Source organism: Cyprinus carpio, chromosome A15, assembly GCF_018340385.1.
Source record: "Cyprinus carpio isolate SPL01 chromosome A15, ASM1834038v1, whole genome shotgun sequence".
Taxonomy (NCBI): Eukaryota; Metazoa; Chordata; class Actinopteri; order Cypriniformes; family Cyprinidae; genus Cyprinus; species Cyprinus carpio.
The window spans coordinates 26,137,990-26,161,627 of record NC_056586.1 but is presented as its reverse complement, the minus strand read 5'-3'; the positions used below and the strand labels follow the sequence as shown (position 1 = coordinate 26,161,627).

General features: G+C 36.8%; 1 protein-coding gene across 1 annotated transcript in view; it reads left to right on the top strand.

The window, feature by feature from the left end:
* Positions 1-23,638, top strand: part of LOC109104470 (protocadherin Fat 3-like) — a 135,234-nt gene that overhangs the window by 50,295 nt on the left and 61,301 nt on the right. Inside the window, 2 exon segments of the mRNA XM_042771611.1 lie at positions 7,305-10,644; positions 23,568-23,638. The exon segment at positions 23,568-23,638 is cut by the window's right edge and continues 48 nt beyond it. Coding sequence (XP_042627545.1) covers positions 7,335-10,644; positions 23,568-23,638 — 3,381 coding nt within the window. The 5' untranslated portion in view covers positions 7,305-7,334.

Below are 23,638 nucleotides of genomic sequence, written 5' to 3'. Positions count from 1 at the left end.
GTTGTTTTGGAAACTGTAACACAAATGCGGACAGCATGGACCTTTTTCATCACACTTTCTGTTTCATTTTAATATTTTGGTACATCTAGCTCTAGTTGAGGAAAGTTTGTGAACAAACTTTGAAGTTGGCTTGAGAAAGCCTGCCCTGAAAGTTGGAAGCAGTAAAAGCCTGAAGTTTGAAAGTTTAGATAGATGTTGATAGCATCGATAGCATGTCTATCGAGAATTTGAGATTTATCATGTAAAATTTGAACATAAAGCTGAACAAAGTACACTTCCTCGAGTTAGAAAAGAAAGACAGAGAATGTGGGTTATAAGGATTATTGTGAAAAAAAAAAATCTGAATTGGCCAGATTGTGAGGACGAGCGATAAGGATAAAGTTTTGTATGGCTCCTCTTTTATAAAACCCATGCATTCAGATGGCAGTTCATTCACACTGGAACATGGGTGTTGTGATGTAATTTTATTCATATAGTGACAATGTGTGCACCCTGAAAATAATGGTTGTCGCTCTTCCTCTAATTGTTTTATACTAGATACCAGGGCCTTTTTATGAGACTGCAAATTGGTTCAGTGATGTCCTGAGGAAAGCTGAATTGAAGAGAGACGTGATGATTTTAGAGGTTGTGTCGGGAAAAAATGTGGAAAGAGACTGAAGAACACCTTTGAAGGTTGTCTTATTTCATATACATTGAGAATTGGTAGTTTCTGGTGTGAAGTGTTGACCACAATGCAGTGCTGTAGTCGAGACTGGTTCATTTTAGTCAAGAGCGAGACCAGAAGAGGGTCGAGTCCAAGTCAAGAGTCCACATGCTCCAGAGTCCATGACAAGACCAAAGTCCAGGACCATATTTTCATGGTTTTGGTCTTATTGTGGACTCTAAAGCATGTGGACACTACCCTCTTCTGGTCTCAGTCTTGATCTGGACTCAAACACTGCCATAATGTTCTAATGAACTGGTTCTGGAGAAGATGTGGACAGAAAATGGTACTTTTAAAAGTCACAAGAATAAATAAAATCTGAAAAGTCATTATAGAGTATTGATATTTTTATAGTGACATTACATTTTTGCACTGTTCTTCATTACAATACTTTATTGTCTAAATATAGCATGCATTAGAAGGAAAATTGGTCGCAAGCCATTGCAATGCTCAATAGGTGAGTGAATCATTCATTTAAATGGGTTATTTTCAATGAGTCATTCAAACCCAGTCACAATTCATGAATGATTCATTATCCCATTAATTTGTTATCGATTCATTATGAATCCTTTTTGTTGTAGTTACTTGGTTAAAAGAGAATGTATTTATTGTAGTTTGGTGAATTTTCCTCATTTTGTTAGAATGGTGAAAGTTTTTCCCAGGCAGATTTCGCAACTGGTCACACAGATTTGCTCTATTGACATTTTTTTGAAGTCTGCTTGGTTTGAAAGTGACTCCTGTCCCTTACAAGAATGAACCATGTTTTTGATTACCATTTGTATAACCACAGTTTTACTACAAATACCATGGGTAAACTATGGTTAGTGTAACAAAACCATGATTAATTTTCATAAGAGATGTGAGCTGTGTCATATGTTGCTACATTTTCAGATGTTCTTGCCTGCAAAATTTCATGCTTTTTGTAATGTTACACTATCATTTATTATCCTTTTAGCAATATCAGTAATCTCCGGAGCCCGGGAAGTCACCTGTATGATAAAAAAAAAACAGATTGTGGCGACAGTTTTGAATTCTTAAACTGTTCCCTCAGTTTAGCAAATCGTGCAGACAGATTAATAAAAATTTCCAATCCAGCGCACAGATTTTTTAAAACCATACCTTCAGTTTTTCAATCTGTACCCGCAAATTCAACTCCAAACTTAATTTTGCATAGTGGGCCTATATAAGACCATGATCCGCATTTAGCGTTTTAGCGTTTATTTTACATTTGACGTTTGATTAATGTTTTTGTGAGTGTGATCATGGTCTCATATGTAATGTAATAGATTAACACACCAAAATAAAATATTATGTGATGGAAGAGCACGGTTCAAATGGCTTTGCAAACTTATTTTTTGAAATAGAGAATTTCCTGAATTTTCAAAAAAATAAAAAAAAACAGTTTAGAGATGAGAAGGTAAAAAGCAATACAAAACAAATAATGTACAGGTTATGTTGTCATTCATTTGCTCTCGGGCTGAATGCAATGTTATAATAGGTCTAATTATTTAATAGTAACATTAACCAGTGAAGCCTGTTGCATGCATCTAACTCTGGTGGAAAGCATAGTATAATAAAATCACCAAAACAAGTCTACATGTTAAGAATGAATAGTACACAAATATGTACTATGCATTTAGAAGAAGCTTTTATCCAAAACAACTTCCAAAAGAGGAACAAAGCATGTCAAAAGTCAGTCATAACACAATGCCAGGTTTATTAGACAATAATAATAAAATAGTATTTTGACGCACATCATTATTATTAAATCATTGTATTCCACCTTGTACCTGCTACAGTTGATAGAGAATCACTGTAAGCATGCAGTTAAGATGTAGCCTATTCCACTTAATAATAGCCTACACAATAAAACAATATACAATAAGATTCATTAACACGCAGGCCACCTGGGAGCTTGCTGCTCTTCTAAAATGAGTATGAGTACAGTTTACTACCCGTGGGAACGGATTGCGAAAGCATGCGCACGGATTATGAATTTATGTGTACGGTTTGAAAAACCGAAGGTACGGTTTACAAAATCTGTGCACACAGATTGGAAATTCGTGGGTACGGTTTATTAATCCATAGACATGATTTGTTAAACTGAGGGAACAGTTTAAGAATTCATGAGTACGGTTTATAAACTGAGGGAACAAATGGCAAATCCTTTGCCACATATTGCTTCTTTTTTTTATTTTTATTTTTTTTACAGGTAACTTCACGTGCTCCTTAGTATTCAACATTGGTTTATTTGAGGGTGTTGGAAAGTTTTTCTACAAGCACTCAAGGAACAATCTAAATTGTTTCTCATGTTTAAACTCTTTCTCGCTCTCTCTCTCTCACACACACACACACACACACACACACACACACACACACACACTCTCACACACACACAAACACACACACACACACACACATGCACGCATTCTGATGTACAATAACACATTTCACAACATAATCCAGCTCAGCCTAACTCCTACCAGAACAACACACAATAACAGACTGGACGTGACAGGAAAATTGCACAACTTTTCTCTCACGCACACTTGTTCTGCCTTTCTTTGTCTTATGCATAATACATACAGTACACTCTCCACTGGTAGCTTTGAACTCACTGTCCTTCCCTCCTGCTCACTTCTTCCTCTGAGGGCTTTTGCTCTGCTTCTGTGGGTCGCATGATTGCATGAGGGAACACCAAATCACCAACGTCCCCTCAAACACACACACACTGCGCTTGTTAGCACCGCCCGTTTAGCCGCAGCACGTGTGAAGAAAGCAAGAGTGCTTTCAGAGTTTGTTGGCTCAGACTGACAGGACACTTACAGAGACCAATGCCAGCAGCAATAAAGATCCCACTTCAATTACTCACAACTGGGGAAGTCGTGGCCTAGTGGTTAGAAAATTTGAATTCTAAACCTAAGGTTGTGGGTTCGAGTCTTAGGCCGGCAATACCACGACTGAGGTGCTCTTGAGCAAGGCACCGAACCCCCAACTGCTCCCCGGGCGCCACAGCATAAATGGCTGCCCACTGCTCTGGGTGTGTGTTCACGGTGTGTGTGTGTGCACATTTGTGTGTACTTTTTTGCTGTGTATGTGCACTTTGGATGGGTTAAATGCAGAGCACGAATTCTGAGTATGGGTCACCATACTTGGCTGTATGTCACGTCACTTTTTAAAGAAAATTGATGACACCAAAACAAGCACGCACATAGTCCATCAGAACTCTGTTATGGAAATGGCCAATTGTTCTCCCTCACTTCCTCTATGTTGCACTCAAAATATTGGATTTGTTGTCACACAGATGAAAATAACACAAGCAATAGCAAGAAAAACAGTAATGTCACTAGGGATGTCAAAAATACCAGTACTTAGAAACAAAGTTAATGCTAAATTTAAAAATATATCTCATGTTCTAGAAAAATGCCTTCATCTGGTCACTTTCAAAAAGTGATAGAAATGCCTTCATCTGGACAGTTGTTGATGGCATATATCCTTATGTGAAGCATAACATTTATGTCTAATGAAGTGGCTGGGAGTAAGTAAATTTGTCCAAATAAATGTCCAACTTGTGATTCCATTTTTAATGAGAAACCAGTGTTGTAGTCATAAAATATTCACTTGGTTATGTCTAAAGCTCACTTGAATTTGTTCTAGATCATTAGACGTGACGTTATGGTGCCTTCAAGGCCTGTGTGAAACCAGTTTCCTGTATGCCTTCATGCAGAAATGCTATCGCTAAATTGGGCCATTAAATAACAAGACAATGTTTTAGTATATAAGAAGTATTCCATTCCAAACATGTCTTCTTGGACCCCAATAGGTGGCCATTTGTGTTGCCTGTTCAATAACATATTGTGTTATTGCTTTATTGTGATTGTGTCTTCCCTTGCGAAAATTAATCATGGTTTTACTACAAATAAAACCCACCAAAAAAAAGCATGGTTATTGTAGTTAAGTCATGGTAACCACAAATTAACCATGGTTTTGCTACACTAACCATATAACCTCACAAAAAAAATAAAAAAAATTTTATAAAAAAAAAAACTTGGGGAAGTCGTGGCCTAGTGGTAAGAGAGTTTGACTCCTAACCCTAAGGTTGTGGGTTCGAGTCTCAGGCCAGCAATACCACGACTGAGGTGTCCCTGAGCAAGTCACCGAACCCCCAGCTGCTCCCCGGGCGCCGCAGTATAAATGGCTGCCCACTGCTCCGGGTGTGTGTTCACAGTGTGTGTGTGTTCACTGCTGTGTGTGTACACTTTGGATGGGTTAAATGCAGAGCACGAATTCTGTGTATGGGTCACCATACTTGGCTGTATGTCACTTCACTCACTCCATAGTTTAACAATGGTATTTGTAGTAAAAATGTAATTATACAAAAGGAAATGAATCCATTTTTACTGTAATAAAACCATGGTTAATTTTTATAAGGGTTGACTGTAGGTCATTTGCTCTCCCCTCTGCCATAACATTTTTCTGGCATTGGTATCAACTGCTGAAATGTTGGGATTGTGATAGCACTAATACACATACAGACATTTAGAAGAAGTGCATCAGTTCAGCTTTTCTTAAACGTGAAACTAATGTGAAAGGATCATGCCATGGTCTATGGATATCAGAACATCTCACACACACTCTTGTCATTTAGAATTCTCTCTGTTATGGAAATGCGCTTTGTTCTACATCACTTCCTCTCTGTTTCTTGGAATATTGGATTGGTCGTCACGTAACACACATGCATTCTGATGCAGCGGAGCGATGCAGCTTTTCTTAAATGCAGAGCTGTCAGAGAATGGATTATAATGCAGTTTACAGATAACAAAATATCAGCAAACAAACAAGCTTTTTAAGATTTCAAACAAAATATGAGAAGACAAAGCGTGATTGTTTTTCTTTAGAGTATGTATTTGTCATATGTGAATGAACCCAACACAGAGAGGGGTGGGGTGAGCAGAGCTCATTAGCATTTAAAGCAACTTGGACTAGAACAGCGCACTGAAAAAAAAGCTGATTTTGACAGGGTAAAAAGGGTGTTTTTTACACTACCATTGAGAAATTTTAACCAAAGTATGTTATAGACTTTTCATTAAGACCATAAAGAATCATATCAACGTGTGGAAAATGGGCATCCGATGAACCCTTTAACATACCAATAACCAAATGGAGCATTCAGAAAATCTGAATATCATTTTTTTTAGCTAGATAGTTTTGATATTTTATATGACATTTATGCACTGCGGTGTTTGTATTGGCCTCATGATATGCACTTTTATTGTGTTGTGTAAAGTCTCTGGCCAGCTGAGACGAAGATTTGGTCAGTCTAAACAAGGCTTTAGGGGAGACAAGACGCTGTTTGCGTGCTGAACCTTGACTGCTCCAAAATGCCTGCTGGTTTTAATCTTGACTCACTGTCTGTCAGTGTATGTGGATACAAAGAGAGAGAACACGAGTGTGACAGAGAGAGAAACCGAGAGAAATAGACCCGGAGAAATAAAATAAGCTGATCTCTGCATTTTGAGTTCTGTGTGTGTGTGTCTTTTCCAATTTGTGAGAGTGAGTTGGTGAGTGTGCTGTAGGATATCATTAGAGGTGGAAGGGGATGTGTGTGTGTATGTGTGTGCTGAGTCATGTGTGGGCTGACCACAGCAACGCCGTTCTGTGTGTGTATATTTTGTGTATGCAAGTGTGTTTTTGTATGAGCAAAAGTTGGACTGTGTGTGTGTGCATGGTAAGGTCAGCATTGCATTTTTGTGGACTGGAACACATCCTAACCATCCCACAGGGCACACACAAAACAATCAGTGTCTAAAACAAGAGTTGATGTACCATACCAACACACACTCACACGTAAAATGCCTTACTTGCAAATACGAACTCTGAAACAATACTAATTGAGGACATACCGTAGACTGCTGTTGGTTTTGTATAAAGCTAATTATAACTAAACCTAAATGAAAATGTTAGCATTTTTGAGTTAAATGATTTGTTATTGGATTTATGAATCATTTTTTCCAATTTAAGCCCCCAAAGTCTTTGTCAGATTCAGCTAACTACTGGGGACAATTTTGTTCCCCAAGTATAGCTAAGTAAACCCACACTCACAGACTTCCTCTCCAGCAGCACTTCATCATAACCAGTATATTGCTGAATCCACAACATTTGTCCTTTCTCAAGAGCTTTTTAAAAACCATGTCATATAATGAATGTGTGTGTGTGTGTGTGTTGGTTTTCACGGGTTGTATTTTTGATATTTCGTTCTCTATAATTATTTTGTTCCTGACTTGCATTCTCCTGCTGTTTTTTCTTCTGTGTAGAGTGTGTGTGTAAGTGAATTTTCCTGAATTGCATCCTCCTGGTTTTTCTGTAATATATAATTGTGTGTCTGTGTCCATTTTGAGACATGGGTACTGATGTCATTCGGTTTGCGGTTGCCTGGCTACCAGCCCTTCTTCGGTACACGACTTCCTCTGCTTGTGTGTGATCTTTTTGACTGATCCATAGTGACCTCTGAACTTTAGATGTGAAAGGTCAGGTTGTGTACTGTCATGTCATCTGCTGTGACTAACATCTTTCTCTGTTTTTTTTCTCTCTGTGTCTTCAGGATGGGTTTGGTGATGGGACGGCAGTGAGCATGGCCCTTTGGGCAGGCATATGGGCCATTCTCCTACAATTGGCCCTCTTGCTGTTCTTCTCTCCACCTCCAGGCCTCTGCCAAGGTGAAAGGTCCCGCCTACAGTTTACTCAACCACTGTACCATGCGTCGGTCTACGAGAACTCAGCCGCCCGCACCTACGCTGCCAGCCAGGTGCGCATGGGCGTACCTCTCCAACATCACTCATGGGAGGTGAGGTACCGCATCACCTCCGGGGATGAGGAAGGATTCTTCAAGGCTGAGGATTACACTCTGGGTGATTTCTGCTTCCTGCGGATACGAACCAAAGGGGGGAATGCTGCTATCTTGAACCGTGAAGTTCAGGATAACTACTTGTTGACAGTGAAAGCTTCCATTAAGGGGGATACACTTGAGGCCTGGACTAAAGTTAGTGTGCAGGTGTTGGATATGAATGACCTTCGACCCCTTTTCTCCCCTACCACATATTCAGTTACCATTGCGGAAAGCACACCCCTACGCACCAGCATAGCTCAGGTCACTGCTACAGATGCCGACATAGGATCGAATGGAGAGTTCTATTACTTTTTCAAGGAGCGAATGGAGCTTTTCGCTGTGCACCCAACTAGTGGAGTTGTTTCTCTCAGTGGGAAGCTGGATGTTGACACTCAAAGCCGCTATGATCTTGAGATTCAGGCTGTGGACCGGGGAATGAAGCTCTATGGGAATAATGGTGTAAGCAGTACAGCCAAACTGTTTGTTCATGTAGAACGGATTAACGAGCATGTGCCCACACTGAATATTGTTACATTAGCACCTGATTGGACTGAGAAGTCCCCCGTTGTAGCTGTGGTCACTGCAGAGGATCTTGATGAAGGGGCGAATGGAGAGATTGAGATGGTAAGCATTGTGGCTGGGGACCTTCTTGAACTCTTCAGCATTGAAAGGACAGAGATGCCAAGTGAAGAAACGGGAGATGAGGAAGTCAGTCAGAAAGGATCTAACGAGTTTGTCCTTCGTGCAACAGAGCAGTTTGACTGGGACAGCTATCCGTATGGATTAAATCTCAGCTTGCAGGCTCGGGATCGTGGAACACCTCAGAAGTTCTCTGCTGTGCACACGGTGCACTTACAACTGTCACGACCAGCCCCAGCGGAAGTCACATTTCAGAAGGACGAATACGAGGTCCTATTGAGTGAAGTTGCCCCTCCTGGAACAGTTGTGGAGGCTGTGAAACTCCAGCCAGAGCCAGATGATGCTGAGTACATTCTGACTCCATCTGCTGATTCAGGGTTCTTCAATATCAACACCATGACAGGAGTAATCAGCACAGCACGCTGGGTTACCCAACTCACACAGGAAGTATTTGAGCTAGAGGTCTTAGAAGTAGACAGTGACCTCAGGGTCAAGGTTAGAGTCATTCTTGAGGATGCTAATGACAATGCACCGTCATTTGCCCAGCAGTCTTATGAGGTATTTATCAATGAAAGTGTTGCTATAGGCACTGCTATTGTTGTGGTGACTGCTTCTGATGGTGACCATGGGGAAAACGGGTACATCACATACAGCATGGCTAGCTTGACACCATTACCTTTTAGCGTGCAACAGTTCACCGGAGCAGTCATGACAACGCAGGAGCTAGACTTTGAGTCATCTGTAGAGAGTTTCAGTTTTGTGGTTCGTGCTTCTGACTGGGGTTCCCCTTATAGGCGTGAGAGTGAAGTCAATGTCACTGTGCACCTAGAGAATGTTAACGATAACAAACCCCTATTTGAGAAAGTGGCCTGTGTTGGTGTGATCTCTCGAGAATTTCCGGTAGGTGAGGTTATCGCCACAATGTCTGCCATAGATATTGATGAGCTGGAGCTAGTCAAATATAAGATCCTCTCAGGGAATGAGCAAGGCTACTTTGACTTAAATCCCGATTCTGGTGTCATGACCTTACGTCACTCCCTAAACACTGCGGCACCCAAAAACTCGTTCAGTCTAAAAATTACTGCTACAGATGGGGAACATTTTTCCGATCCTATGTTTGTGAACATATCCGTAGTGCAAGGGAAGTCACCGCCCAAGAGTTTTAGTTGTACCGAAACCAGAGTAGCCCAACGACTAGCTGAGAAACTTCTGAAAAAAGCCAAAGTTAGCAGTAAACCCAAAATGGAGGAAGGCTTTATCGACCTGTTCTCTGTGAACCGTCAAACGCCTCAATTTGACAAATACTTCCCAACTGACATCACTGTGTCTGAGGATGTACAAGTTGGCATGAGTGTGTTTCAGGTAAAAGCCTTCGATGGAGACACTGGGTTCAATGGACAACTCTTATACGCCATTGCTGATGGTAACACAGACAGTTGTTTTACTATTGGAATTCTGAATGGCATAATAAGCATCTTCCTTCCTCTAGACCGTGAGAGGACAGATCGTTATCTCCTAAACATCACATTGCATGATTTAGGTCAACCGCAAAGATCCTCCTGGAGGCTTCTTACAGTTTACATAGCAGATGCAAATGACAATGCACCTCAGTTTCTTCAAGATGGTGGCTACCAGGCCCGCATTGCTGAAAACACCCCCACTGGTACCGAAGTCATCCAAGTAGAAGCTACTGACAAAGATCAAGGTCTCAATGGCGAGATCCAGTATTCCCTACTCACCAGCACTTCACAGTTTGGCATAAATAGCTCCAGTGGAATTGTGTATGTTGCAGGTCAGCTGGACCGTGAGCTTGTTCCATACTTCATATTAAAAGTGGAAGCACGAGATCGAGCAGAGCGAGCGGCTCAACAGTTTTCTGTAACAACTCTCAAAATCTCACTCAAGGATGTTAATGATTGTCCACCTGCCTTTATCCCAAGTGTTGTCAGCGCCCGTGCACTAGAAGACCTCCCAGTGGGCACTGTCATTGCCTGGCTGGATACGCAAGACCCAGACCTGGGACATGGAGGGCAGGTGCGATACTCGCTTGCTAATGACTACGATGGACATTTTGAGGTCGACAAGACTAGCGGCGCCATTCGTCTTACCAAGGAGCTGGATTACGAAACTCAACAATTCTTCAATCTAACAGTTCGAGCAAAAGACAAAGGCCGACCGGTGTCACTCCTGTCAGTTAGCTTTGTTGAACTGGAGGTGGTGGATGTAAATGAGAACCTGTATGCACCATATTTTTCGAACTTTGCCATGAATGGATCAGTAAAGGAAAGCGTTCAGATTGGGACTTCTGTGCTCCAGGTCTCTGCAAGGGATGATGACATGGGGAGGGATGGCGAGGTGCAGTACTCCATACGTGATGGCACTGGTCTTGGGAGATTCACCATTGACGAAGAAACAGGTATGTGTTGATTATGTTTTTAATACTGAATAACGTTCAGTGTTTTTTTTATTTTTTTTTCGTAAAGTGCTGCCAATTTTGTTGCATATATTGTGGCTTCATTGTACAGTTAGCTGCGGTCTTTTATTCAGTGTGAGGTAAGGGGCTAACATTATAAGGTAACAAATCTTCTTTTTTTTCTCACAAGGGTTTTTCTGAGTCACCTTATTGTGTTGTTTCAAGTAGCTCACTTTGCTTGCATAATCACTAGGTAATGAATAGAGCTAATATGCTGTAGATAGAGCCTGTAACACGGAAAGGGGAAAAAAAACAAAGGTTATATGAAAAAAAAAGTTATATGCCATTCACAGTGACTTTCTGGGACACATAAATGAAGAGTGTATAGGCTTCAGTGGTTTGTCTATCACCTCAGGCCAGTTAAACACTGGATTTGCCTATATTTTATTTAGGTCAAGTTTTGACCATTGAGATTGAAGTGCGATTGAAATTTTAGAAGTGTTGTGGTTAATGTTTCATGCACTGCGTTCAATTCACGTGCACTGAGTTTTGATGGGATCATTTGTTTTTGTCCAGTTTTCTGTTAGAAAAAGTGGGTACGTGTGCATGTGTGTGTATCTGCGAATAATGATTTCTGCATAAAGAAATATGTGTGTCTGTGGCAAAATGTGTGTGAGGTTGATTTATGTGTTGAGTTTCTGGCGGGTGGACTGAATTACCGCACAAAGCTGTTTTATTTACATTTATTGCAGTTGTCATGTCATTCTGTCTGACCCACACACTTAACCTTCAGTTTTTTTCTCTGCCCCTTTTCTCTCACTCTGTCGTTTTCTCTCTCCCCTTGACAGTGCATTTTCTGTGATAGTATCTGGCTTTTTATTAGCGTTGCTTCTGAAGGCTTACTATTACTCATACTGTAAGTATTTAGCTTCAGTATATCACTTGATTTTTCACCTGAAAAGTTATAAACTTTCCATAGACTTACAAAGTAGGAAGCATTCAAGCTTCATCTAGGGACCAGAAAATCAGAGATGGGTGGGATCTTTTGACTTGTACCAGATAGAAATGTCCTGTAAACCACCTGGCAACCACATAGCAACACCCTAGCAACCACTTAGAGTAGCAACACATTAAAGCTGGATTTTCTTACAGGAACACTTCTTTTATCCAACACACTTCCTTTTCACAGTTTATTGTACCTCTGCTACCTTACAGGCCGACAGATCTCTCTCTCTCTCTCTCTCTCTCTCTCTCGCTCTCTCACACACACACACACACACACACACACACACACACACACACACACACACACACACAAATACTTCATCTTACCTCATGGAAAAATGGAAGTGGTGTTTGCCTTTGTAAACAGCTAGGGTGTGGTTGGCGAATGCCAAGATGTTTCTATGTCGTTGCCAAGGAGTTTTGATTGGTTTTAAACTGGTAGCTGTGTTTTGGAATCTTATTTCTAGTAATTCCAAGATGGTTATAAGATTGTGCAAGCTCTTTGATCAACTGTATGTAAATAAATGTAACATTTATGCCATGTAAAATATCAAACTGGTATGTTTCTGGTCCAAAATGGTCTTCAACCTAGCACCAGCTTACTGTATGTCTAGCTTAGACCAGCAAGAAACTATACCATGTTTCAGCTGAGCTGGATTTTTCCATCAGGGGTTTGATAAGAGCAGTGCTGGGTAGTAACTGATTACATTAAATCTGGATTATGTAATCAGATTCCAAAAATGAAGTACTTGTAATTAGATTATATTGCATTTTACAGTTCTCATAACCAGCTTACTGTTACTTTTTTTTTATAGATGATATGATCATATAACATATGATTATATGTTTTTTATACATTAGATGAATCATATAATCAATAAAAACGTAACAGTAAACTGATTATGAGAAATGTAAAATGCAGTTTTGTACTGTTTCACCATAATTCTTTTTTTTCCTTAAATTTTTGTTTCTAAAAATCCTACCTCTTAAATACATTCGGAAATACATTACCTAATATGTGTAAGCCAGCAGATTGCGTTACTAACTACAGTTTCCATTATGTAATCTGTAATCAGCAATGGACTACAATTAGTAGGTAATTTACTTAGCACTAAATAAGAGTGTGAATGATAGTGAGTGTGTTTATATCCTTATAGTTGAAACCGTGTGCCAACCATATGAGGTTGACGAGACTTGTAGCACAGTGTAAACTGAGAGACTGAGGGGAAAAGAAAACAGAGATCAGATGAAAGAGTCTGGCATTCAGAGGCCAGAATGGTGTGTGTCTACTCACCCGCAAGCTGCCTGAAAATGATCTGGAGGTTTCAAAAGGACCCTCAGATCTCCCGTGGTCTTTCACCTCTCCTTGGAATAAGGAAATCAGAAAACGGGAGAGGAAGCCATAAATATTTGTCCATTTCTTTTAAGACTGAAACGAGAGGGTTCACCGTGGCCTTTAAAGGGCATGAATCACACACACTGGTGCAGAACCTTCTACTTTTTAAACCCTGCTACAACTCACTGACAGCAACAAAGCAAAGTATCTCCAGCTCTGTACTTCAGTACTGTGGTACAAGTGGTTCAAAAACGTGGTTTTGGGAGATTTGTGTCCTGGCAGTGGGTGGATCAGTGTCTGTCAGGACTCAGGAGTCGTCTCACCTGATATATCACACCTGTCTTTTTTTTTTTGTTGTTGTTGTTGTTGTTTTTTTACTGTTTGTAGATCTTTTCAGGTGTCATTGTAGGTTGTGATTTAGATTGTAAAGCTCTTTTTGAGGCAAAAACCAATTAATTTAGGTTTGACTTGGCTGCAGTGAACTTTTCAGCAATGGCTAACAAATTTATGTTGATATTTTTCTCACATATAGAAGTAAATTTTTCATACATTTGCAAACTCGCACACAAACTGGCCAAACCCGGGGGACTAAGGTTAGGGAACCAGTGTCAAAGGTCATGCACTTTGTGTCACTCACCGGTCACTTTTCCAATGAAGAGTCTATCCGACTGTTTGCATACAGCTGTTGTGTGTCTGTAAAGATTTGATGGAAAGAATTAGGACAAAACAGACTCAGCAAGAACACAGGGGCAGTTTGCATGTTGTACGCTGCGTGACATGCTTGCATGTTTTTAAGTGCACATACACAGACACTCAAGGCACACACATTTTGCAGTAGCACTAGAAAGTGAGGGAATTTATTGCCCTTGTTAGCTCTGTGCTGGCATGAGCCGTAAATCACCCGGGGATGGAGTGCAATTACAGCTTAAAGAACACACACGCACACACAAATTGAAAGGAAACACTTCACATGTGTCTTTGTACATGCAGTCATGACTTAGAAAGCTATTTTCCCCAACACACACACACACACATAAGAAGTCTTAGTCTGAAACCATAAGGCATGTTCCGACAAACATGCACGTTATATCCAAAGGATTCTCTGTGCTCTTGTGGCCGAGACGCTCTCTATGCATTCTCATTTCAGCTCGGAAGATTCTATTGTTTGCACAGAACAAACAGCAATTCAAGGCTGCTCAGTTCTACACAGAGCATCAAAAATGTCAAACACAAAGTGTGAAAAAAGTCCATGCTCATTACAGCCGCCGCTGAGCAGATGCTTTTCATCTGCAGGGACTTACAGTGCACTAATTGCACTGATGGTCCCTGCAGAGCTTCCTGGGGTTAAGTGCTTTGCTTACCACTTAAAGAGCCCTGGCTTAAAGCCTGTTATACTTTCACCTGGCTCTGCATCGCTAGCTGACTGCACGCACACTTCCCCAAACAGACGAGGCGATCATATTTGTTGCGTTTGCTGTTGTACTATTCTTTGAAACAACAGGGAGAGACAAGGAGATCGGGAATTGGATTAGAAGTAGTTTGCCAGTACAAAACTCAGTATGATATGGTACACCACAAAAAAAAAAAAAAAAAATCTTCAGCTTCTGGGTTTATTTTGCATCAAATGCAAGAAAACTTTAAGCAAAATCATACCTAAATGAATTCTAATTCTATGTTATACAACAAAAATAAAACATACTTGACTGAAAAAGCCTTGGACAATGCAAAAAATCTCTGCATTGTTTTCCCTCAAAACCTCAGAAAGCACCTGATGGAGTTTGAACTTTGCATGGCTGCACATTCCACGATAACGTTATTTTCGCTCCGCACCTTTGCGCTTGAGTGCATGCGCCGAGTATAAAACAGGGTTAGACACCCGGATCCTTTACTATTAAACTGCTGATGTTGTACTTGAGTTCAGGTGTGTGATTAAGGGAATAGTCTTTGTTATTTATAACTTATAATCACATGAAATCAAAACAGATCCTGTGCATGATTCATCACTGCAAAACTGTGCTGAAATGACTTTCCGCTTCAGGTAAAATTATAGGTAGAATGAAGCTTTAATCTTACTTTAAAGATGCAATAACAGAAAATTTGATATGGATAAAGCTGTGTTAACATACCTGAAATGATCCAGGTTTTAATGTAAACTCTGTCTAAAAATAAAGTAGCTTATCCCGAAAGGACCTTGCATTTCCGTTAATGAGATGCACATAGATTGAAGATAATATCAATATCAATTTAGGGCATTGGAGATGCATTAATGTTCAAATAAAGCATTCCAATCCACTTATGATACTCAAAATCATAGAGATTAATTATTATGTTATGTTTTTGCTAAAAAAAAAAAAAAAACATCTATTTTTTTCTATTTATGTATGTATGTGTATAGTTCTTATTCATTTTTATTTAATTTTTCATTTTTATTTATTTATTTATGGTTTTAGTTTAAATTTTTGTTTCAATTAACAATAAAAAAAACCTGCAGAGGACAGGCAAAAATGACAAACAAAAATGTTCATTCACCGTAAAAATCATAAAAAAGAAAAAAAAAAAAAGATTATATATATATATATATATATATATATATATATATATATATATATATATATATATATATATTTTTTTTTTTTTTTTAATATATACATTTATAAATTTATAATAAATGCACACACACACATATATACATACATATTTGTTTTGTGTGAATATATATCTATCTATCTATCTTATATATATATATATATATATATATATTATATATATATATATATATATATATATAATTAAATATAATTTTTAATTTAAAATATAAACATTTATAAATAAATATATATATATATATATATATATATATATATATATATATATATATATATATATATATATATATATATATATATATTCATTCACCGTAAAAAAAATAAATAAATAAAAATTGGAGTATGTTTTACAAGAAAATACCATTTTATTTTATTTTTTTCAAAATTTCATGTTATAATTATTTTTGAATTTGTAATTAGTTGTGAAATTTACTAGCAATTTCTGAGTGAAAATTGTTACTACACCCATTTTTTTTTTCTTTATGCTGTCTAGTTCAGCATTTCACAAGATTTTGAAATGTAGCCAATCTCTTCAGAGCAAAGTACCTCTGCAGTCAAGTTCATGTCCCGTCATATCCAATCAAATGCTGAAATGACACTGTCCGCCACGTAAATGTTAGACGGGCCATCATCATACACCTGTCGCTGCTGGTTTCACTCTGATTTCCCCGTCCCTCTCTCGCAAAGGTTCAATGTTAGGGTCGTGTAACCTGATGTGATTGGATGAAACCCTGCCTCATTCCCCCTTATAACCCCGCAAGGCTTTGACTCCTAAATATAGGTGGGCAATAACAGGGGGAAGTGGATGAGTGCACCCAAATGACAGACTCAATAAAGGCTTTCTCTGTGTTTTTGTCCTTTCATGTCTCCCTTTCTTTTCATTCTGTCTGTCTTTTCTTTTTCTGTCTCTGTTGGAAAGTGTGCGTAGGAGATTCTGAGATTTCTCCACTGAAGTAACACAGAACACAATGCGTCCTGCTTATGCAATGCATGTATTTGCCTGCTCTAAAAACATACTGCTTAAGTGCATGTACATTGCAGAGACGTCTGATAGCAGAGGGTGAATGGTTATCCATATGCATTATCTGAAAACCTTTTTGAAAAGACCAAATGCATTTTTTTCAAATGCATTTTAAATTAATAAAAGTTGCAAAAATGTTGTTTTGACAGCCATTAGGAAACCAGTGTTATTTTAGTATTATCGATATACTATTATAGTTTATATTATTTTTGTTCGTTTTTATTTTTATATTTTTCATTTTCATTTAAATTTGAGGTAAAATTTTTTATTTTTTTTGTCTGTATAACTTTAATAATGAATTTTTTACTTCAGTTTTAGTTTGAGTACTTCTTTAAATTAAAACAAAATTTGAAAAATTAGACAAATTAAACAAAATAAGATTTTTATATTTTATGTAAATTAATGAATTTTATTATTATCATTATTATTTAATGGTTTTAGTTTTCATTTTAGTTTTAGTTATCAATAATAACACTACAGGGAATGTTATTGCAATGTTTGGCTAAAATTACAAATGAAAACACTTATTCACGGTAAAAAATTAATTCAAAGTTTAAATGCTTTCAAAGTTGCTGAAACTAGCTGAAATAAATTACGATTTTTATATTTTATTTTATTTCGGTTAACAATTAATCAAAGTAATGAAAATGTTTATTTATTTATTGTTTGCTTTAGTTTTAATTTTGGTTTTAGTTATCAAATAAGAGCTCTGCAAGGAATGTTGCAAGAGATGTTTGGCAAAAATTCAGAATGAAAATGCTTATTCCTTGTGAAAAAAAAAGAGATTTTAAAATTAAAATGTTTTCAAAGTTGTATATAAAGCTAAATAAAAGTGCATCTCACCAGAAAATACTATTTAATTTTTTTTCTTTAAAAAGTTATGTTTAATTCAGTGTTACTTACTGATTTGCGAAATGTACTAATTTCTGAGTGAAAATTGTTTCTACAACCGTTTTTTTTTTTTTTTTTTTAATGTTGCGTGATATCTCAGATGCCTGGGATGTTGCTTATGCTTATTATATTTCGCTTTTGTCCATACAATGTAAAACGCAGTGATTATTTATGTATGAGTGTGCATGAATGCACCGGCGCTCTCTTGAGAGTATGTCTTCCAGTCTGATGCCACTGGAGATAACAGTGGGTCACTACAGCTCCAAACCATCATGAAATCAACAGTCTATTCCAGTCTATTTCTCCTTTAAAAGAACTAATCAGTTGTTAAGTATTCTGTTCAAGCTCTAATTTTGTGTTTCTCTGTCCAACACGAAACGTAATAGCCGTGTCGACGTTAGATCTAATCATCGAAGTTGATCATTAGAGTAGATGCTTCCCGCTAGTACCATAGTGACTCCACCAGCTGCGCGGGTTTCTTTTTTTTTTTTATCAGTGGTTCTCCATGGTAAGTAATTTTCTTCATATTGCAGTGAATTTGAATTCAAGACCTTTATGGAGTTCAGAAATAGCTGCCAGTCGTTCAAAGCACAGAAGATAGTGCTTCTCATCTGCTCAGAGCCAATGATGTGTGGCAGCAGTCGGTGGTTTTCTTTTAACATTTTTCTTGTTCCACATCTTGGCCTTTTGTAAATCATTTAAAGACGACGTCATGAAAACTGGATTTTTTTCTTCCTCTGATTGAGTGATATTTTAATGTCTAAAGCTAATACGAAGCTCATACACAGAACTAAGCCATAAAAACAAGTCATTCAGGAGTTCCTGATGTTAAATTAATGACATATTAACATATGTCTGCACATATTTAAGGTTTACACATGTGTATGTATTCTTTGTATGATAACTATTATTATAAATAATATTTAGCATTTGCAGTATTGAAATATTTATGCATTATTTGCAGAACATTTGCCCAAAATTGGTTGGTTAGTCCTAAAAGAGATAATTTGAGATAGAGATTTTTTTAAAGAGATTTTTATTTTTATTCAGCAAGGATACATTAACTTAACAAAAGTGACAATAAGACTTTTATAAAATAACAAAGATTTATATTTCAAATAAATTATGTTCTTTTGAATGAAAATATGAAGCTGCACAACTGTTTTCAACATTGATAGTATTAAGAAATATGCATTTTAGAATGATTTCTGAAGGATCATGTGACACTGAAGACTGGAGTAATGATGCTGAAAATACAGCTTTGCAGCAAAGGAATAAATTACACTTTAAAATATATTCAAATAGAAAACTGTTATTTTAAATTGAAATAATATTTCACAATTTTACTGCAATTTTTGATCTAATAAATAAGTGGTGGGTGAGTTTTAAAAACAGTTTTGAACAGTAGTGTATACAAGTGAAGTACTATAGTAAAAACATAAAGAATCCATAAATAAAAGACTTAAAAAATGTATAAGACCTTTTAAGTATATCTAATTTTAGGCTGTCAGTTTGACTTGACTTTGAGTTTTAAGTTTCTATCAAACTGTAGGCTGTGTTATGTAATTGTGATATTGTGTAATTGCGTTCTGTGGTTTGGTTTCCCAGGCCTCTGTGGTTGGTACATTGTCTTGGGCGGCAGTGTTTTTGTGCGGTTTTCTCCAGAGCTGTGCGGCTTTTTAGTGTGTTGTGAGGTTGTGTTTAGAAGATAGTAAAGTCTGCTCCCTGTCATCACTTTCTTAACACCCTCCTTTAAAACCACAGGGATATTTCGAAACGACTGAATCTGTGAATTTCCTTTTCTGTCATACACACACACACACACACAAGCTGCTCTACCCAGACAGTGAATGTGCCACCTACGCTTGTGTCTCAATGTCTAACACACACTGACAGATAACACCTTCTACACACACACACACACACACCATATACATCCTGCTAAAGTGTTAATTGACTCATTTAAATTTGCTTTAAATAAAGGCTATTGATTTAGTTCATCAGGATTCATGTGTGTGTTTGCTGTTGCATGTTTTTGTTTTGTGGGGAGGTTTTTTTTGGTTTTTTTGTGTTTTGTTTTTTGTTTTTTTTAGTTTGGTTGGTTGGTTACTGGCTGGAAAAGATGCTGATTGAAGTTTGATTTTGATGTTAAACATCACACACACAGTATCACAATGTCCTGTTTCTAATCACTACAAATGTATTTTGTAATTACACTGCTGAAATTACAAAAGTGTTTGGATTGTTCTTTGCCCTCGTGGGTCCAATGTTAATGCACAATTTAATGCACGCATCTGAAGAGTAGGCCAAAAATTAACATTCTGTCAACATTTGCACTTCTGTTCAGTGAGATTTTTTTTGTGTGTGTGTGTGTTATTTTTGAGGTTTTTTAAAGAAGCCATTTATGTGATCAAAATGCAGAAAAAATTTAAAATTGTGTAATATTATTTCAATTTAAAATAACTGTTTTCTATACGAATATCTTTTAAAATGTAATTTATTTCTGTGGTTCAAAGCTGAATTTTCAGCATCATTACTCCAGTCTTCAGTGTCACATGATCCTTCAGAAATCATTCTAATGTGCTGATTTGCTGCTCAAGAAACATTTCTTATATTTATTAATGCTGCTTGATATCTTTGCAGAAACTGATACATGTTAATTTGTGAGGATTATTTGATGAATAGAAAGTTCAAAAGAACAGCATTTATTTGAAATAGAAATCTTTTGTAACACTTATACACATCTTTACTGTCACTTCTAATCAGTTTAATGCAGAATGAATGTATTAATTTCTTTAAAAAAGAAAGAAAGAAAATCTTACTGACCCTTAACTTTTGAATGATAGTGTACTAACTATTATGTCAATACAAACTTGTATGACTTCCTTTCTTTTGTGAAACAAAGATTTATCCAGGCTGCTTTTTTATCAAACAATGGAAGTGAAAGGGGACTTGGGCTGACAAGCTCCAAAAATAACTAAATATATGACTCACTCACTACATTCTAAGTCTTCTGAATCCATACAGTAGCTTTGTATGAGAATCAAATAACAGTTTAATACATGATTTTTTGAAAATCATGTCAAACTTCAAATTATGCATCTTGATGCATCACATTTACACAAAGTGTGATCTACAGGAAGAATTTCAGTCTGTTCCTCACACAAATGTATTTTATGACTGATTTATTTTAAAACTAATGTACAGTATGACTGTAACTGTGCAGGGAAACAGAGCTTTGACACACACAACACGTTTGTAATGCCAAATAATGTGTGTGCCATCTCTTGAAAGCACCAGGATCAATTATTAAACCAAAGATTATTAGTAAGATATAAGATTGTTGGGGAGAGTTATATAATAATTAAGCATGCAGACAACTCATGTTTTTTTCTTATCATAAAACACATCGCTCTTTCACACACTCTTTCTCAAGACTAATTTGTATTCTGTTCTTAATGAATCTATAAGAGCCCTGCATATTTAATGGGCCGGACTATCTCACTTACACTCCCTGAGTTACAGTAAGAGGATGCTGGGAAAGGCAGGATGTAGATAATTGGGCGCTCATTAATAATTGATCACAGAGATTATGCCAGTGAACAGCATTACTAACACACATATTTGCACACAACACGTGCAAGCCTCATGCTATCCGGCTGGCACCCTTTCATTGACTCATATCGGTCTTATCTAGGTCAGACAGCAGGAACACAACAACCGACGAAAAAGCTAAATAATCTCCTCATTTCCACACGTTTATTTCTGCTCGCTTTCTCTCTCTCTCTCTGCTTTTCCTGTCTGCTCTTGCAGAAATATCAGCTTCCAACCAGGACTGTGTGTGAATGCTTAGCTGTAGACTAGGGACAAAATTGTACACCAAAGTGAAAATTTAACACAACCTCCCATTTGGAAAGCAATTATTAATGCATATATATATATAATATATATATTATATATATATTATATATATATATATATATATAATATATATATCTATATATATATATAGTCTCCACTTTTTAGAAGAATAACTATTAAAATGATATTATTTACTAGATTCATATTTAATGTTAATTTTTTGATATATTCAGATATATATAGTATATATATATATAATAATATATTATTATATATAATAGTATATATATCTATAGCTATATATAAATGCAAAAAAAGGGGTTTTGTGGGGTTTGAGTTTTGGTTTGTCTATAATAATTATAATTAGCTTTATATAAAACACTACATCTGTGGAAGGTTAATGTAATATTATAATGTTAATGGTTAATATAATATTAAAATGCCTTCTGGTATTATTAGTTTTATTATTTTAATGGTAAAAAATATTTAATTGAGATGTGGTTCGACTATAGGAATTATATTTCTTTTTTATTAAAACAATGTATATGAAATCTCCCATTTTTTTAAGAATATAAAATCAAATTTTATTATGTTATTAGAATGTTTTATATTTTAATGTTAATTAAATAGAGTTTTGGAGTAATAATAATTACGTTTATGAAAAAAATGAAGGTTCGCTTTTAAAGAATATAATATTAAAATGTATTATATTATTAGACTGTTTTATTATGTTACTATTAATTAAAAATGTTTTCATAAAATAAAACAAATTGTAACAACTAATAAAACAATAGATGTCCTCTATTAGAAGTGTGTGTGTGTGTGTGTGTGTGTGTGTGTGTGTGTGTGTGTGTGTGTGTGTGTGTGTGTGTGTGTGTGTGTGCCGCTGTGGTTGGTGGTAATAGTGTGAGATGACTCTGGTTTGTCAGGGCTGGACTTCCAATCTGTCTCTGATTGGCTAAAGTGAGTTTCTATTACCTCAGAGAATAGAATACACTCTCTGTCTCTCTTCATATCTCTCTCTTTTTTTTTTTCGTTGTCTACTCTCATTTTGAGATTCCTCAGGCAGTTCTGCTGGTGTTCCGAATATATTATGTGTGCTCTCACAATGAACTAAAGGATTTTATTAATCCTACAGGCTAACAGACTGAATTATTGATGCCTCACACACACAAAAGCTCAGGCTGTTTTTCAATACAGTGAAAGCTGATCTGATTCCTTTACCTGATTCACGTCTGATTCTAGTTCCTTTGCAGAAAATTTATCATGGTAACCATAGTTTCTGACAAAACACAGAGACCTGTAAAAGTGCATAGAATTTATACAGAAATTATGGGGGGAGGGATATATATATATTGCCATATATATATATATATTGCCATATATATAATACTCTATTATTATATATTATTTATATTTCTATAAAGATTTATTTACTTTCTATTAACTTAATTTTATTTCTTTTTATTTTGATATGCTCTAGCTCAACAGTCCCATCAGAGCAAAGTCTCGCTTTTGGTGGCAAATCTGTGCCCTAGATGAACTGCTTTTTTTTTTTTTTTTTTTGTTATTTTTTGTGTTTTGACATATTTACATTTTTTTTTTTTTTTTGTCTGAAGACCTCAGTTTACTGTTACATGGAACGATTGAAAATGTCGGGCTGTGGCTGAGGTCAGAGGTTCAGGTTTTATTTTGTCTTTAGCTTGAGGGTTGTATTTTCTTCTGCTGTGTTTCTGTCACATGACTTATGGAAGTGACCTCCTTATTGATCTAAATTGACCACAAGCTGTGTGCTGCTGTATTGTCACAGAAAAACACAGATTTTTAAGGGCACCTCACCACTAGCATCACCTGCTGTGATAAATAATTACTGTTTTCGAACAGGTTTCCAGACCACTCAACATTGGCCAGCCGAACAGGAATCCCCAATTCCTGTGTTATACTCAAACAGCAATGTTTTGATAGCCCCACACACTTTTCAAGGAAAACAACTGACAAATTTCTCACTAAGAATATTAATCTGAGACAGTATTTTAGCAATAAAACAGTTTACACACCTCAGCTTTAATGTTTCTGCTTTTTGTCCGTAATTATTGATGTCGCAGTTAAAATGAGTTTGTCAGTCTCGGTGTAGAATACATTACCTGTTAGCATTGAAACTAAATGATCAACTATTAAAATATTACGCTTCAATTTTATTTTGTAGGTGTCATCTACACTACAGATTTGTTGGACCGAGAGACGCAGGACTCCTATTGGCTGACGGTGTATGCCACT